This window comes from Zootoca vivipara, chromosome 9 (assembly GCF_963506605.1).
Source record: "Zootoca vivipara chromosome 9, rZooViv1.1, whole genome shotgun sequence".
In the NCBI taxonomy this organism is placed as follows: Eukaryota; Metazoa; Chordata; class Lepidosauria; order Squamata; family Lacertidae; genus Zootoca; species Zootoca vivipara.
Window position 1 is genome coordinate 22,446,437 of NC_083284.1, and position 16,576 is coordinate 22,463,012.

Consider the following 16,576-nt stretch of genomic DNA (forward strand, 5'->3'; position numbering starts at 1 on the left):
ACACACACACACAGCATAGATAAACTCTGGAATCTTCAACCACAAGACAGCAATGGCCTGCAACTTGGATGGATTTTAAAGGGGCTTGGACAAATTCATACCAGCTATGATGACTTCATTATAGGAGGCAAAGCACTTCTGAATACCAGTTGCTGGTGATCACAACTCAGGAGAGGGCTTTTGTGCTTATTTCCTGCTTGTTGGCTTCTTAGAGGCTTATGGTTGGCCTCTGTGAAAACAAATTATTGGGCTATGTGTGTGTTTGGTCTCATCCTGCAGGGCTCCTTCATGTGCTTATGTTCCTAGATTGAATACACTGAATAAAACTTGGTTTGCCTAAACTAAGGCTGCGGTCCTATGCATACTTATTTGGGAGTTTGCCCCATTGAAGTCAGGGAAACTTACTTTGAACAAAGTAAACTTACATAAGACCAGACTGGTGAAATATAAGCAATAGAAGCACAGTGCGATTCACAGAAAGTTACATATGCTTATGTTAAATTTAGGTCCGTAATTTTTTCTGTAGAATGTGGCCATAGTCACTGGTCTCATTCAGACAGCCCTAAAACATAGTTTAGCCTTATAAGAACAAGACTAGCCTCCTTCCCCTCCTTTGGTACAGTTGGAAGGATCTATTCAGAAGCTTTCACTTATTCTTAAAACTAAAAGCAACTTCTTGCGTCATCCAAAACTCAATAAACCATGGTTTATCTTTACAATGGTTTGTTGCAGCAATTCAAGGTTAAATCTTTAGTTATGTCACTAGCTTGCTTCAACTAATCATAGTTAAAAGTTACAATTTAGGGTTCAGGAAACATGCTAAACTGCAGTTAATTTAAAATGGAAGTAGAAGCTTCCAATCTCCTGCTCATGGCCATAAATGACAGAAGCAAAGGGATGCAGTGAGTGCATAGGTCCAGGATAAAATTATGTTTACTCTTGTAATAGCTATGGTCGAGAATTATGTCTAAAGGCATTTCAGCTCTGGTGCAAAAGCTATCATCCAAGACTACAGAATGGAACCAAATGTTAAATTTATATTAAAGTTTAAGAACACAGCAACATATCCAATAAAGTTTGAATATATGCAAAGTTTGAAAATGCTTTTAAAAAACAAAAAAAATCAAACTTTATTAAAGCTAGCCTGGTATCAGTAGCTTCTTAATCTAAACTGTTTAAAATTATAATTTAAAGTGTGGTGTGGGACAGAGACTCAAAACACATAACAGCGCACCACACAGAAACTGCAAGAACAGATTGTGTTTAACAGATTTTTATATTATAATATTTACTGTCTGAGTCACTAAACAATCCTCCTCCACCATCGTATTTTATAATAGTCAAGGGGCACTCTTTATGCCATGCCAGATCCATTGTTCAACCCAACCCAGTCAGTGGACTGCTTAAAATAGTGTTGCCAGAACTTGTCCTCTGACTGCTTGAAAAGGTTTTCTTCCCCTGCAAAAGTAGCTCCCACTTTTCTGCTTCATTCTTGGGGACTTTAAAATTCCTTTAGAATTTCAGCAGGTAAGGGATTTTGAGCATACCTGCTTGTTGCAAGGTGTATATTTTCTTCCATTAAACTTTCCCCCACCCAGTGCTCTGAAGCATAGCTGCCAAGTTCTCCCTTTTTTAAAGGGAAATTCCCTTATGCTGAATAGGCTTCCTCGCGAGAAAAGGGAAAACTTGGCAGCTATGCTCTGAAGTCCTCCCACCTGCCCACATTTCCTGACCTTAAGGGTGGTTTTCTAATGGTGTCTTCTCCTGAGCTTTAACCAAAGCGTGGGGCAGGAAGACAGCATAGTGCGGATCATTAGAGAGCTTGTAGAAAGGACATTCACAAAAACCCCTCAGCCCCTCAGACAAGAATTTCACCGATGTTTCCTCTCTCCCTTTGACAATTTCAAAATGCAATTACTTTTCTCAATAACTGATAGAGAATGGTGGGGAATTGGGCAATCATTTTGAAAGAACACTAGTTTATAAAGTATTCCCCCCCCCAAGAATCTAAATTCACATGTAAACTTAAACTTGGGGTAGTACATAATACATTTTCAAATTAGACATGAGCTTATAGAACAATTGAGCAGTCTCTGAAGTTTTACTGGAATGGGATGAAAGATGCTTGCAGTTTATAAAAGTAGTCTACTGAAAATCCATTTAATTTCAGCATGCAAAACATTTCATGAATTGGGAGGGAGTTGGCTTCCTTTTTCTTTCAGGGCCTTTACTACAGTTGATTAACAGATGTGCCAGCAGACAAGCTACTAGAAATTGTTGTGGGCTAGCAACTTTTCTGGACTCCATTCAGATAGATAGATAGATAGATATAGATAGATAGATAGAAGATGATAGATAGATAGATAGATAGATAGATAGATAGATAGATAGATAGATAGGAAGGATTGCCCATGAGTTTGATTGAATAGAAGTCTGCCTATGTCTTCCTCTAAAACAGATGGAGAAGAAAAGAGTTTGGCATTTTTCTGTGCACAATCCCAAAGGAACTCCATCCACATTAACTGAGACTGAACAGAACAAAGCTACACTCTTACAAAAATTCATTTTCACTTCAAAGAGGTTTGCTAGGGGAAAGTTTCCATGTTGCACACCTACTTATAATCGCTAATGCATACACAGTACATGCACCCACACTATACATGCTGCAGTGTCCTTTTTGTGGTTTGCTTTTATTTGTTGAAAAATATCATGTGTAGGAATTGGTGAGAAAAGAGAAAACTGAATGAAGGGGATTAAATTTCAGCTGTCTTTAAGAGGATATCAAGTCCTCTAAGGGTTTTAAAGATCAAGGGGCCATTAGAGCAGCTGATCAGCAAAAAGACTCTAGATCTGATCCTGCTGCTTAATCCATTGGTCTGACACTGCCAGGTGCACAGTGACTCCCATGACAATATTTTAAACCTCTTGAATCTCACACACCCCCACCACCAAACTCAAAAGAAATCTCAAGTTCACAAATGAAAATCCAGTGGTTCCATGAAAAGATATAAATAATAAACCTGATGAAGCTGGGTAGCAGTCAAAGTTTATGGTGAATTCAGTTCCCAATAAAGACAGGAGGGAGAAAAATATCACATTAATTGCCACAGGCATTGTTTCATTATTTCAGAAAATATGCCTGGAAAGTAGAGAGATGCACAGCTTTAGTGAGAGCTCAAATGGCTGCAGTCTGCTTATTAATTCAGGATCCACACACTATTGTAATGGATGTATTGTACACAATACCGATGCGAAGTACAAAAATGAAACATGCGTGGTTTATAAAACAAAACCCTGCCTCTGCTCACAATGAAATTGGTGACTACAAGTACCCAATTTAAGGGGGGGAGGGAAGCCCACCAATCCATGTTTGGTTTAGCAATTGACAGGCAAAACACCAGCTCTACAACAGCTAAGGAATATGCATTTTAGTTCAAGGATGGGGAACCTGTAGCCCCCTAAATGTTGCTGAATTCTAACACGCATCGGCCCCAACCAGCATGGCTGATGGGATTTGGAGTCCCACATTATCTAGAGCAGGCTTCCTCAACCTCGGCCCTCCAGATGTTTTTGGCCTACAACTCCCATGATCCTTAGCTTGCAGGACCAGTGGTCAGGGATGATTGTAGTCTCAAAACATCTGGAAGGCAGAGGTTGAGGAAGCCTGATCTAGAGGGCCACAGATTCACTGTTTTGAGTTATATTTTTCTATCCCATGATGAATACCAAGGGCATTTCCAGGCTGTCCCTATTTCCAGGTGGGATCCAATAACATACCAGCAAATTCATGGAATCATAGAGTTGGAAGGTACATCGAAGGTCATCTAGTCCGCCCCCATGCAGTGATGGCATCTTTTGCCCCACGTGGGACTTGAACCCACAACCCTGAGATTAAGAGTCTTATGCTCTACCAACTGAGCCATCATGCTAGACAGACTCTACCGTTATAGTTAACTGTTTCCCCCCAAAAACCTGTTTCCCCCAAAAAAACTTTTTGCGAGAAGAAAAATGATGGAGCAATGCTTTGACAGAATATTGTCTAGCCTCCCCACAAACAAATCAGAGTGAATGCTCATTAAACAGGCAATGTCATCTAAACGCCCTGCAAACACGAGGGCGGTTGTTCAATAAACTGGTCATCTGGCAGTGCCTCAAAATTGGGTAGAATCCGGCCAATACAGCAGCACATTCTGCCATAATGAAACTCTCACTAACAGGAATGATCTAAAAATGTTGGAATATGAGGCTGAGCAGGAGGCCCTATGTTCCAGTGACTTGCCTTTTTACGTGGTTTCAAGTAGCCCAAATCAAGACAGAACACCAAACAAATACAGGTGTGTTGGCTGAATATTTTTCTCCCTGTGGCACAGTCTAGCAGCCAGAAAGCAGACCAGCTTTTCTGCTGATTTCCAGTTAGCTACCCTAATCATGTTAGCAGCCTGTTCCATTTTCGTCTCCCATAATCTCCCTGCACAGCTGATTGCCATCACAGAATGCAATCTACAGCTACTGAAAGGCAAAAGGGGGAAATATCCCCTCTGAGACTCTTCCTAATTGATCCGTATCCACAGAGCTCGGTGGAGTTGCATTAACAATCTTCCCACTCTCCAGAAAAACAAGGAGCAGACAGTGTAACACCAGCTACAGGACCTTTCCCCTCCCTAGTGGCTACAGCAGATGATGCGACATTTTTAAGGGTCAGAGACGGCTGCTACTTTCATTTCAGTCAGTAGGTCAGATTCTGGTTCTCAGTCAACTCATTTTCAAATACCTAGCTGGTATAAATAATAGCAGTTGTGTTCCTCAATGTTAATAAAAACAAAACAAAAAACTATGGTCATGCACTTTGAAGTGAGGCCATATCCTGGCTTGGAAGTTGATTTCTATGGAACATATTTGGAAGTTATCATGGAGCTTACTTTTTGAGTGTGTTTAGAACTGAACCCTTAAATAAGATTTAATACTTGGAATAAATGGCCATGGTGAAAAAATTAATAACCAAAATTAGATATTTAACAACATGGAGGTTTAATATGACCATAATCATTTTGTTCAAGAATCTGTTTTGAAACATTATGGCTCAAATCCTCATTGCCTCTCTTTGGCCTATACAACAGGAACTGGTTTGTAAAGCAAAATGGGGCAAATGTGGGTGTCTTATTGGTAACATCAATAGCATTGGGCAAAATGTAAAATAATGGCAATCAAAATGAAGTGGAAGCAGACCCTTTGATTTTTCAATGTGTGAGAGAGGCAATGTTGGCCATGCCCCTTAGTCTATAATTTACAGTAGAAATTATATTAATGTACACTAATGGGAGGCAAATAAGTAGTCTCTCTGGATAAATAATGATTATGCCTTTTTAAACATACCGTAAATCTAAATGAACGCTGTGGATGGGTGTGAATACACAGGGCTCTACATGACATCAATCTTATTTTATGCATTTGCTACTATTAATTGCATGCACTGAAATTTTCATATTATTATGTTACATTTTTAAAAATCACTCAGTCACTAAGTGCTCTTTGGGTGAGATTTATGTAAAAAAAATGAAATCAGATTTTGTGTGTGTGTGCGCACACACACACACGGAGGCAACTCTTTCTTCAAAAGCTTATGGGTCATGCATAAAATACACAGAACTGAAGATGGAAATTGTTTTGATCTTCTTGTGGCTATAAGAAATGCCTCCAAGTGACCAACAGTATCCTTTTCTGCGAACAAGAGAGTTGATTTCTTCTACTAACTAACACAAGTGACCAGCCCTGGTATGTGTAAACAATGGGCAAATGAATTGCCCAGGTATGTGGCGAGCAACACAAATTAAAGTGGCTACAAACTTTTGCGGACTTATTTGCATATTAAAAGAGAGGGGTAAGAGGCTTTAAGAGAAGCCCCAAGAGTTGCTTCGCCTGCATACCTTTAGAAGGTGTACCATACCACAGTGTCACAAAACGTACTATATTGTCAATATTCCCATGTCCCAGGAAAACATGCTGATGCAAACAGGAAGCAGTGTTCAACTTCATTGCTCCAATCCTAAACTCAGCAAGCTTAAAGCAGGGATGGGGAATCTGTAGCCCTCCAGATGTTGTGGGAATTCAATTCCCCATCAGCTCCAGCTGGCATGGCCAATGGCCAAGGATGATGAGATTTGGAGTCCAACACCACCTGGAGGACCAGAGATTCCCTATCCCTCCTTTAGAGCTGGGGACCGTTTCATAGATGCAAAAGACTTATGTGAGCAAAATATCCAGAGTTTATTGAAGTGAATAGGAAATCCTTCCTCTCAGATAGTTCTGTTTGTACACCAAAGTCTCTGCTTGCACACCAGAGCATTTGGCTGGGAGCTGTAACTGTATTAAAAATCAAGTTCTATTACTATAAAGGAGAAAAAGCAGGGGAGGAAGCAGTTCAACTGGAGGATGGGGTACATTGTTTGCAGCTTCCATTTCACGTGTATCCAGGTTTTCCAGGCAAGGTAGGATGCATTTAGTACTAACTGGGAAGCACTATTCAGTGCTTTCTCAAACACACAACAGAACTGAAGAGCCTTACTTTTTCTGCCTCCTTTCAGACAGCAACCCGTCAAGACTGCAGCGATTCACCGCTGGCCCAAGCGTTGATTGGCAGACACCAGGAGCCAATCTCAGCCTGAGAAGCCAGTTCAGCGGGGAGACTATTCTCACCCACCTGCAACCGCTGTGGAGGCGTCAGTTCAGTCCTGTAGGCCCTGTCAGTGTCTGACATGCTTCCAGCTGGTTGCCTTACAACCAGACCCGTGTTGCTGCACATGTGCTTTAGGCAGTCATGCTGTCACTCTTTATTATCCAATTAAAACAAAAAGGGGGGGAGAAGGGGAAAGGAGAAATAAAGGGGGGGGCGAATAGTAGACCTAACTCGAATAGAAAATGAGTCAATTTAAACTTCGTTCTAACTGACATGTAATGTGCCTATATGGATATTAAAGGTAAAAAGGTAAAGGGCCCCCTGACCATCAGGTCCAGTCGTGTCCCACTCTGGGGTTGCGGCGCTCATCTCGCTCTATAGGCCGAGGGAGCCGGCATTTGTCCACAGACACATGTCCGGGTCATGTGGCCAGCATGACAAAGCTGCTTCTGGCAAACCAGAGCAGCGCACGGAAACGCCGTTTATCTTCCCGCCGGAGCGGTCCCTATTTATTTACATGCACTTTGATGTGCTTTCGAACTGCTAGGTGGGCAGGAGCTTGAGACTGAATGGCTACAATCCACAGAAGTGAATGACTATTGGTAACTAGTTAGAAGGGGGTGGTTCCTTTCTTCTAGTTCAGGTGTGTGTGTCAATAGGAGACAAGCAACAACAACAAAAGTTAAGGAAGTACTAATAAACCCATGCATTTTTACTAGCCATGGCTATTAAGCATTTTTAATATGCAATGATCTCATATGACATGCTTGGGCAATTTTTTGAAGGTACAGGGCTTTCTTTGTCCGGCAAACAGAAAGTTCATCAAATGTACCTAGAGACACCTGCCAAATCTTCATTCATAAATCAGTTTCCACCCACTGCCTCATTGATTGGACAGATCAATAATCCTGCAGGATTTACATCCCCAAAGCTACATTACAACCGTACTTTATGGTACAGTTTTGAGCATAGTTGCTAGGAAGCAAAGCCAACTAAATTCATCGGGGCTTATTTCTGAGTACTTGGGGTGGGGCTATAAAGTTTAGGAAAAGTTCACAAAACAAGCTGCTTTACAAAAGATTGCAGACTTGTTGAAAGCAGACCTGGCCTCAGCCCAGCAAAAATGTTCAGCTGCGACTGAGGTATGAACGAATCCTGAAGCCCCTACCCTTTGTCTCAAACCTCGCAACACTTTTGTAGGAATGTAAGGAAAACTAGAGGATAGGAAGAAGTGCTTAATTCTTCACATTTTGCTGCCAAATCCCCTTCCATTGCCTCCCAAGCAGTTTCCCCTTAACCAGGGTGAGGGCATTTGCAGGCAAAAATCTGCTGGTGCAGGAAGCGTTAAGCACCTCTTTCCCTGCCTCCAACATTCCCACTATTTTAGCAAATATGGGCTTGGAAATATGCATTTGCCAAGACAATCATGAAGTTAATTGCTAGGGCCACAATGCCTATGCACACTTACTTATGGTAGGAATAAGCCCCACTGAACATAGTAGGATATACTTTGAAGTTAACATGCATAGGATTAGATTCCCTATCCGTTTAATGCAATGGGACTTCAATCATTACCAAAGTTTTCCCACTAATCTGAATGGGACATTCAGCCCTCTCTTCCCTAGGTTTACTCTAAAGTAAGTCCCATGCTTTTCAATGTTGCTTACTCCTGAGGAAATGTGCTTAGGACTGCAGCCTTACCAGAGACGTAACTAAACTAACTGAATGGGGAGGGGCACATTGTCTACGGAGAAGTATCACAGAATTGCAGAGATTACATTTACTGCCACCAGGAAGAGAAAAATAAATTATTTTTGATTATGGTTTAGTGTTCAAATCCAGCATTTACTGTTTATTGTAAAAATCACAATATACATTCTTTGAAATGTTCTATGAAATAAACAGGAGTGCATTCGCAACCAAAAATAACAGGCAAATCTATATACAACTGATTTCTACCATCTGAAGCGTAATCCACAGAGTGTGTTGCATTGATGTGACATCCATTTATCATATATGCACAATAAGCAGCAATGGGAAATGAAGAAGGAATGACAAATGCAATCTATGCATGTTTATGCGGAGGTAAGGTCCACTGTGTTCAATGGGGCTTACTCTCAGGAAAGTGTGCACGGGATTGCAGCCTGAGTTATTAAACTTTCCAAAAGGATAGTTCAATCTTGCAAAGGGCAAAGTAAAAAAATAAAATAAAACCATGATGTGTTAGTTGGTTGTTGTTGTTTTTAAATGAGAACTTTTAACTTAGTGGTAACATTTAATGCCAGTGAAATGTATCCATTTAGAGAACTCCTGTCGGTCACAGTTGCAAGTCTTACCAAGTTCCTAATTTGGGTGACTTCACATCAAGTCTGGGGAACCTGGGGCCTTGCAAGGTGTTGTTGAGCTACAGGTCTCCCATCTTACCTGGCCATTGACCCTGCTCAGGCCACAGCTCCCTCATCCCTGTTTTACATCTCTCAGCCTATAAAGAACTTTTGGTACCATTTAAGCTCTCCCCAGCCACACACAGTCTCTTCTGATATGTTCATCTAACCAGCAACACTATAATTTTAATAATGACAGGGGTTTAAATATGATTACAAGTCTTTCCTCTTGTTTTCCTCCATCTAAAAATAATACCATTAGTCATTTTACACATTTTTTTTCCTTCCCCCACCCCTTTCTGCTAGACTAAATACATGAACTGAAATTTCCACAACATCCCCTCTTGGCTGTTGTTTTTGTGTTGTCTACCAAACTGGGAAACCTGTCTTTTACAGCTTTGTGATAACATTGTCAATTCTGAGGACAAGATTCTTTTAAAAAATAAATGTATATACATTTCAATCACACATAATAACTTCAGTCATAGATGTACTTTATCAAATTGTAAAACATACCGCAAAAGGGTTAACTTTTTTTTGGTAAGGTTGCATTGCAAAAAAAGCATGTTATTCTTAGCCCAATTTTACCACCAAATGTTTCCTTGATTACCACCAAGTCACCCCTAAAGAGTCACCCTAAAAAATCAGCTAGCTATTAATTTGTTCCGAACTGATGACAATGGTAAAATTGGGGGTCAACTTAAAAAAAAGAAGTCTTTTGCCCTAACCTCCAAATGAAACAAAACCCACACAGCACACGCGCGCACACACACACACACACACACAAAATTGGGGGGGTCCCTCCAAATGGCCACAATTTAAAACTTAGAAATAAATGCTTCATGTGCATTAAAAAATATTTCAGGTTTTCAAAAGATTCACCCTTCACCATTGGTTTCACATAAGTAAAAAATAGTTTACATGTCACCAGACAGAACTCTTTATAGCAACAGAAAAAATATACAGGATTTGTTCAGCTCAATTTATAGTGTAATAAGCTCAACTTGTGTAGAAGTGTTTCTTTCTTTTTTTAATCTTCATATAATGATTTTTTAATATATAAAAAAATCCTTTTCTCTGATGTTAAATGATTATGTCAGACTTTTTCCTTTTCATTTCCACATAACAAAAGTTAGGGGGCTTCCTGATTCCACCTGCCATCACCCTTATTCTCTCTCCCCCCTTTTCCATAGGACCAAAAGAAAAGAAAAGAAAATGAAAAGCGGGACAAAATCCCCCAAAGTCCCCTGCCATAGATTTATTCCAGGGGACCTGCCACCCTATTTTTGACAAGCTGGGTTCATGGGCGATCCAAAAACCAGTGGCTGTGGTGGGGGTTGGGGGCTGGCTTGCGCCTGTGTTGTGTTGTGTGGAGAGGCCCAACCAGGGCCGAGGGAGAGAAGGCAGGGGGGGGTCTCTCTCTCTCTCCCCACCTCCTCACAACCTGAAGGAGGCTTCAGAGAAGGGATGCTGCATCTTGAAACTAGACAAGAAGCACTGGAGCGGCGGGGGAAGGGGGTTCACGAGGGACGGCGGCAGGCTGGGAAGAAAGAAATCATCGCCTCTGACCTCTAGCGAAGTGCCAGGTTTTTTCTTTAGCTCTTCACATTTCCTAAATTTGCAGATCTGGTGTCCCGTTTTGCGGTTCCTGCAACTGCTGCACACGCCACAGTTGATGAGCCTCTTGCAGGGCACGCACACCCCGCACCTTTTCCTCTTCTTCTTGGCAGGGTTGCCTGCCCCTCCTCCGCCGCCGCCTCCCCCGCCTCCTCCTCCTCCCCCGCCTCCCCCTCCTCCTCCTCCGGCGGCTCCCAGGGAGGAGGAGGACGACGAGGAGGAGGAATGGCTCTGCGGGCAGTCTGCCAGATTGGCAATTTGAAACGCGCTGTCTGTGACGGCTGCGGAGGCTGCGGCGGGGGAGTGCAGGGCTGTCATGACGATGACCCCGGGAGGTAATGAGATGCCCCCTAAAGCCGGGATAGCGGAAAAAGTCCCCACGCGCTCGGGGAGATTCATTATCTCCGCTTCGGCGGCGCCGCATTTGAGCTTGTTCATGCATTCCCCCGCCAAAGGTCTGCAGTGCTCGGGCGCCAAGGTGGAGAGGAAATTGTTGTTGGCCATTTGCAACGAGGCCTGCTCGGCCGGCGCGCAGCCCGGCTTGCCCAGGCGCTGCTGGGAGTCGCCGCGGTGGTGGAGGCCGCTGCCCCCGGCGCCGCCGCTCCTGCCGGCGGCGTGCAGCGACGAGGCGACCGACGACGACGACGACACCGACGACGACACCACGGCGGCTGCAGCGGCCGCGGCTGCAGCGGCGGAGGAAGCCGCGGCGGCTGCGGCTTTGCGAGCCGCCACGCCGCCGGCCACGGCCGCCGCTGGGTTGGCGGGGCCTCCGACGCCCGCGCCGCCGCCGCCCGCACCGCTGCCCCACAGCATGGCGGTGGCGGCGGCGGCCGTGGCCGTGTCGCAGTTCCAGGGGGACATGCCGATGCGCGCGGCGGCGGCGGCGGCAGCGCTGGGGAAGATCGGGGTGGTGATGCGCGCGATCTTGGCCGCCTGCGGGAACGCGCCGCCGTTGGTCTTGTAGAAGGTGGCGAAGGAGCGGTACCTCTCCATCTCAGAGTTGTAATCCACAAGGCTGTTGAGGGCGCCGTCGGGCAGGTGGTTCTCCTTGGGCAGGCCCGGCGCCTCGGCGGTGGGCCCCGTCTCCACGCACACGTTGGTGTTCATGGTGCCCAGGGGGTGGGGGTGGTGGGGGTGAGGGTGGGGGTGCGGGTGGGCCTGGGGCAACAGGGTGGGAGGGAAGGAGGAGGACGACGAGGAGGAGGAGGGAGGGGGTGAGGACAGGAAGGGGGGGCCGGGGAGGGCCAGGGGAGGGAAGGGCAGGGTGGGGAGGAGGGCCACGGGAGCCGTCGGGGGGGCCGGGCCGGGTGCTGGGTAGCCCGGGGGGTCAGGGGGAGGGAAGGGGGGGAAGCGGTGCCCTCTAATCCTCTTGGGGGGGCATCTCGGCACACGGCGAAGTCTTCTCAGGCAGCCTCTTCCTTTGCATCGTCGTCGTCGTTGTCGTCCTCCTCCCCGGGAACCGTCGCAACTGAAATAAAGAAAGTCATTTCGGGAAAAAGTCTACACAGAAGAAGGAAAAGAGGGCCCGGGGTGTGCGCGAGAGGACTGTCTGTGCGTGTGAGGTTTTTGTTTTGTTGTGTTCAAAAGACACTACACAACACACGCTGCGGGGAGAGACGGTGCCCGTCAGTCACCCCAGCTCGTTTGCATAACAATCAATAAAGACATGATCCCAGCCCAGCAGCCGCCTGTGCCTCCTCCGCTCTCCGGCCACCTTCCCTTCACCTCCTCCTCCTCCACCCCCCTCCGCCGCCGCCCCCCTCCAATCCCACCCCGCGGTAAATGCTTTAATAGCTGGGGGAAGGGAGGGGGGGAAGGGCGGGCTGACAAATGCCAGGGGAGAAGGGGCAACCGAAGTGCTAAACACATGCAAATGAGGGGTGGGAAAGGGCTTCCAATCCTCTCACCAGAGGGCATCGGAGCTTTAGGAAATTTGTGAACGAGCCGGGTTGCCAGGGCAAGACGGGGCTGGAGATCAGCGGGCTCGGCAGGAGCAAACCAGGCGGGGGGTGGGGGGATGAGCAAAGGGCGCGCGGGGAGGAGGAGGAGAAAGTCTGTTCAGGCGTTAAAAAGTAGGAGGAAGCACAGTGCCGCCAAGAGTCGACCTTCCTCCGTCGGAATATCGAGATTTTGTTTTGTTTTGACCTACGGGAGTAGGTTCTTTAGAGGATTAGCAGCAACTGCTTTCTGAATGGGGGGGGGTCCATCAGTTTGAATCACAGCTGGCTCTGTTGCAGCGTCCCTAGATCAGGTCTCTTTGGTAGAGGGGGGCCAAGCTCCTTGCTACCCCCCCTCCAATTAAGTAAATAATAAAGTGACTGAGTTGTGTGTGTGGGGTATATTTATACACACATATGCAAGGCAATTTCACAGGTTGGGGTATGAGATCCTGCAGCTGCATGGGGACTGAATATCCACGCAGTCACTTAGCATGCTACACAACCTTCAAGCCAGGGACGCTATGTAAAAATCTAGATAGATATCAAGGAGGCACACACCACCTCCCAAAGACACTTTATCAGTCTTTTTTTTATAAAAATTTTTTTTGCAAGGTATACCCCTTGCTGTGGGTTATCTACTCCCATATGTGTTGTGGGGTTTTGTTTTTATTTCACATAGGCCATCCAATATCAGAGAGGAGGTACCGGTGTTAGTTTGTAACACTGGGAGTACACTCTTTCAACCTTTAGGAAGTAAAACAAACCAAAAACAAAACTGGTCACAAGATATCTAGCACCATACAGTATCTTTGTCATCCAGAATGTGGTTCCAGCTCCCACCAAAAAATGTTTTTACTTACAACATTCCCCTTCTCTCAACCTGTTTTCCCCCCCCACTTGTAAACAGAACATTAGGTTCCCCAGAGACACTAAGAAAGGACCCCAGTACAGTTTTATGCCCGATTCCTACAGTTGAAAAATAGTTATCAATTATACTAATTACAGTCATAATTAGACTAATGAACCATTTCTAGCCCATCCTACTCGCTTGGGGGGGGGCTTCATCATTTAACTGCTGGGATAGACTGAAAAGCAGGGCTTTAGGTAAACTAATCCAGATTATGAGAGCAAATCTAGAAAGAAAGAAAAGTCACATCTACCTTGTCTGGCATATAGGGACCAACATGCATCTTTTAATCACGAAAAGACCCTTATCACACTAGAGCCACCTCTGCATTTTTACACTAGGGGGGGGGGGACTGAAACCACTGCTCCTTGGGATTTGGTTGCAACAAGGAGGTCTTCTCCCTATTCTTAAAACACGCACAAAAACAACCTTATCACAGAAAAATTCAGTGTATGAAATAAGGCTACTTTTTAAAAAGGAAAAGAAAGTATAACTTCATTTCCATTAACAGCAACTACTTAATACAAGTAGTCTTCCTGGTTCTGCATAGGCAAGGCACTCACATTGGAAAAGATAGTGATAATGTTTGAGTAATAATAATAATAATATCACATAGGCTCTCAATAGAACACACGTCTATGCCCCATTTTCGTTGCATTTTAAATATTTTTTTCCCCTCCAGGAAACCTCTGCTACAATTTCAGCCTCTTCTCTCTTACCGCCGCCAGCAAATCCCCTTTCAAGGTTTGCTGCTACCAGAAACGAGAAAATTATGGTGCCCACCAACCAGGTCATTATTGTTTAATCGATGCCTCTCTGGAGCGCGAAAGAGGTGCCTAAGACGCAGCTATTGATGTTTCTTTTTTAAATTAAAACTATAGTGCGATTTTATTTATTTATTAAAAATCCCGGATAATTAAAAGCAGCTAAAGAGAGTGCGATCTACTCGCTGCTTAAGCCAATGTGACTGTACATGTTCAATATTGCATATCTGCTCCTACTAGAGACAGAGAGATCAAAGGTCATATTTAACATTCAGGAGGAGGGGCTGGTGCAGATTAATTAATAAATTAATACAGCAGCGCCTTATATTGCCCAAGCCTAGCATTCATCTACTTTAACAACCCCAGCGGACCACAAGAGGGGGGGGGAGAGGAGAGGAGAGATAGCAGGAAGGGGGAAGGGAGAAAAAAAGAAAGAAAAGAGAAAGAAAAGGGGGAGGGAGGAAGGAGAGAGATCCAAAAACAATCACTTACCAGTCTCTGTATTTTTTGGGGGGACACTTGGATTTTGCAGACGCTTAACCCGCCTGTCTGTCTTTAATTAGTTGCACATCACTCCCTAACACAAAGAAGAAGGGGGTTGGAAAAAAAGAAGAAAAAGAAAAAAAAAAGGAAGAATATCCCGATGTGTCTTTGGCAGTTCCTCAATTACAACTTTGATACTTGTAAACAAACTGTAAAAGGGCGGTGATGAGGGAGGGGGGTCGGTGGGAAAGGAATAAAGACGCCGATCCACTAAGCAAATACCTGTAAGTGGCTTTCTTTTTTTTCCTCCTCTCTCTCTCTCTCTCCTTGTTGCAGAGAAAGGAGGAGGGGGGAAGGGAGGGGGAGAGAGGAAAGAGCAGGCACTGAATGTGTGTGCGTGTGTGTGCGCGCGCGCTTGTGTGTGTGTGTGTGCGCGCGTGAATGTGTGAGAGCGCTTGGCTGTGCTGCTCGGTGGTCTCCTCTTCCTGCGCGTTGCGCTCCGTCCGCCTCTCCAGTCGCTGTGTGCGAGGGAGGGAGGGAGGCAGCCGGGGGAGTCTCTCTCTCTCTCTCTCTCCCCCTCGCTCTCCCCCTCTCTGTTTGTGTGTGTGTGTGCCTGCGTGTGTGTGGTTGCTGGGGGAGGGGAGGGAAGAGAAGGGGAGAGGGAGAGGCTGAGGCGCGCCAGGGAGGTGAGGAGGATGCAGGGATGTGGACACCTACTGATGATTGGCTGCAAATTACACCGGGAACAAGAGGCGCGCACGGGCCACTGCTCCGCTTTCCCTCTCCAATCCCTTCCCCCACGCCTCCGCCGCCTCCTCCTGCGCGCTCAACGCAGCGAGAGGCCACGTTTGGCCGCCCCTCCTTCCTCCGCGGAGGGGCGGGCGGGCGACGGCGGCTATGGAGGAGCAAGGGGGGCGGCGGGTGGGTGGGAAAAGCTGCCTGGAGGCTCATTTGTAAGGAGCAGGCACTTGCCGCGGACTCCAGCCTCTTTATTCCCCATTAACTTGCCTCTGTGCGTGCGTGCGTGCCGAGAGCGCAAGGGAGGCCGGGGGAGAGGGAGGGAGGAGCGGGGGGAGGGGAGAGCGCGCGGGGGGCTGGCTGGTGTGTGTGTGAGAGGGAGGGGTGGCTTGGAGGGTGTGCTCCAGTCGACGGCTGCTGCCGCTGCCGAGGAAAGGCGGAGGCGAGAGAGTTCGTCCCCCAGCCGCAGCCTGAAGTGGCAAGGTCCTTGCTTGTTAGAGAAGGGTGCTCTCCACACCAGCACCCCTCGCCTCGCTCCCCCAGGCCCAACCCCTCGCCCAGGCGCCCTCTTAACCATTTGCAGGCGGCCGCCGGCGAGGAGAAGCCGTTGCCTCTGGAGAGGCTTTTCGAGAGGAGGAGAGAGAGGGGAGGCGCTGCACTGGGAGGTCTCCCACTCGCGCGGAAAGAGCTCTTAACAACCCTGAATCCTAGAAGTTAAAGACCCAGGCGGCTTTATTCCTCCCAGCGCCTTCCGCCAAACGCAAAAAAGAGCCTCATTCAAACTCCAGGCTTAATCTCGCGGAAATAATCCTGTATGCCCGGCGCTGCCTCGGTGCCGGTAGCAGCAATAATCATCGCCGTCGATGATAACGATGGTTAATAATAATAATAATAATAATAATAATAATAATAATAATAATAATAATAATAATAATAATCTCCTTCGGAGGGTTTCTAGCAGCTGCTGAGCTTCCCCTTCGGAGGTGAAATCGTCCCGTTTGATGAGAAGGTTGCTCTCATCTTAAAACATTCCAAAGTGTGTGCAGCCACAAAGTTTCTCTTTGGCA

The 16,576-nt window shown here is 46.0% G+C and overlaps 1 protein-coding gene and 1 long non-coding RNA gene across 2 annotated transcripts in view; both read right to left on the reverse strand.

Moving 5' to 3' along the window:
• CXXC4 (CXXC finger protein 4) overlaps positions 1-11,789 on the reverse strand; it is a 56,556-nt gene extending 44,767 nt beyond the window's left edge. Inside the window, exon 1 of the mRNA XM_060278484.1 lies at positions 10,627-11,789. Within this exon, the coding sequence (XP_060134467.1) occupies positions 10,627-11,784 (1,158 nt within the window). The 5' untranslated portion in view covers positions 11,785-11,789. The remainder of the gene's footprint in view (positions 1-10,626) is intronic.
• A 51-nt stretch (positions 11,790-11,840) lies between these two features.
• LOC132592624 (uncharacterized) lies at positions 11,841-15,277 on the reverse strand. The gene is made up of 3 exons (XR_009558118.1): positions 15,054-15,277; positions 14,781-14,865; positions 11,841-12,145 (listed from the first exon to the last, which is right to left on the reverse strand). It is a non-coding gene; the product is annotated as an uncharacterized LOC132592624 (long non-coding RNA).
• Positions 15,278-16,576: the final 1,299 nt, after the last annotated feature.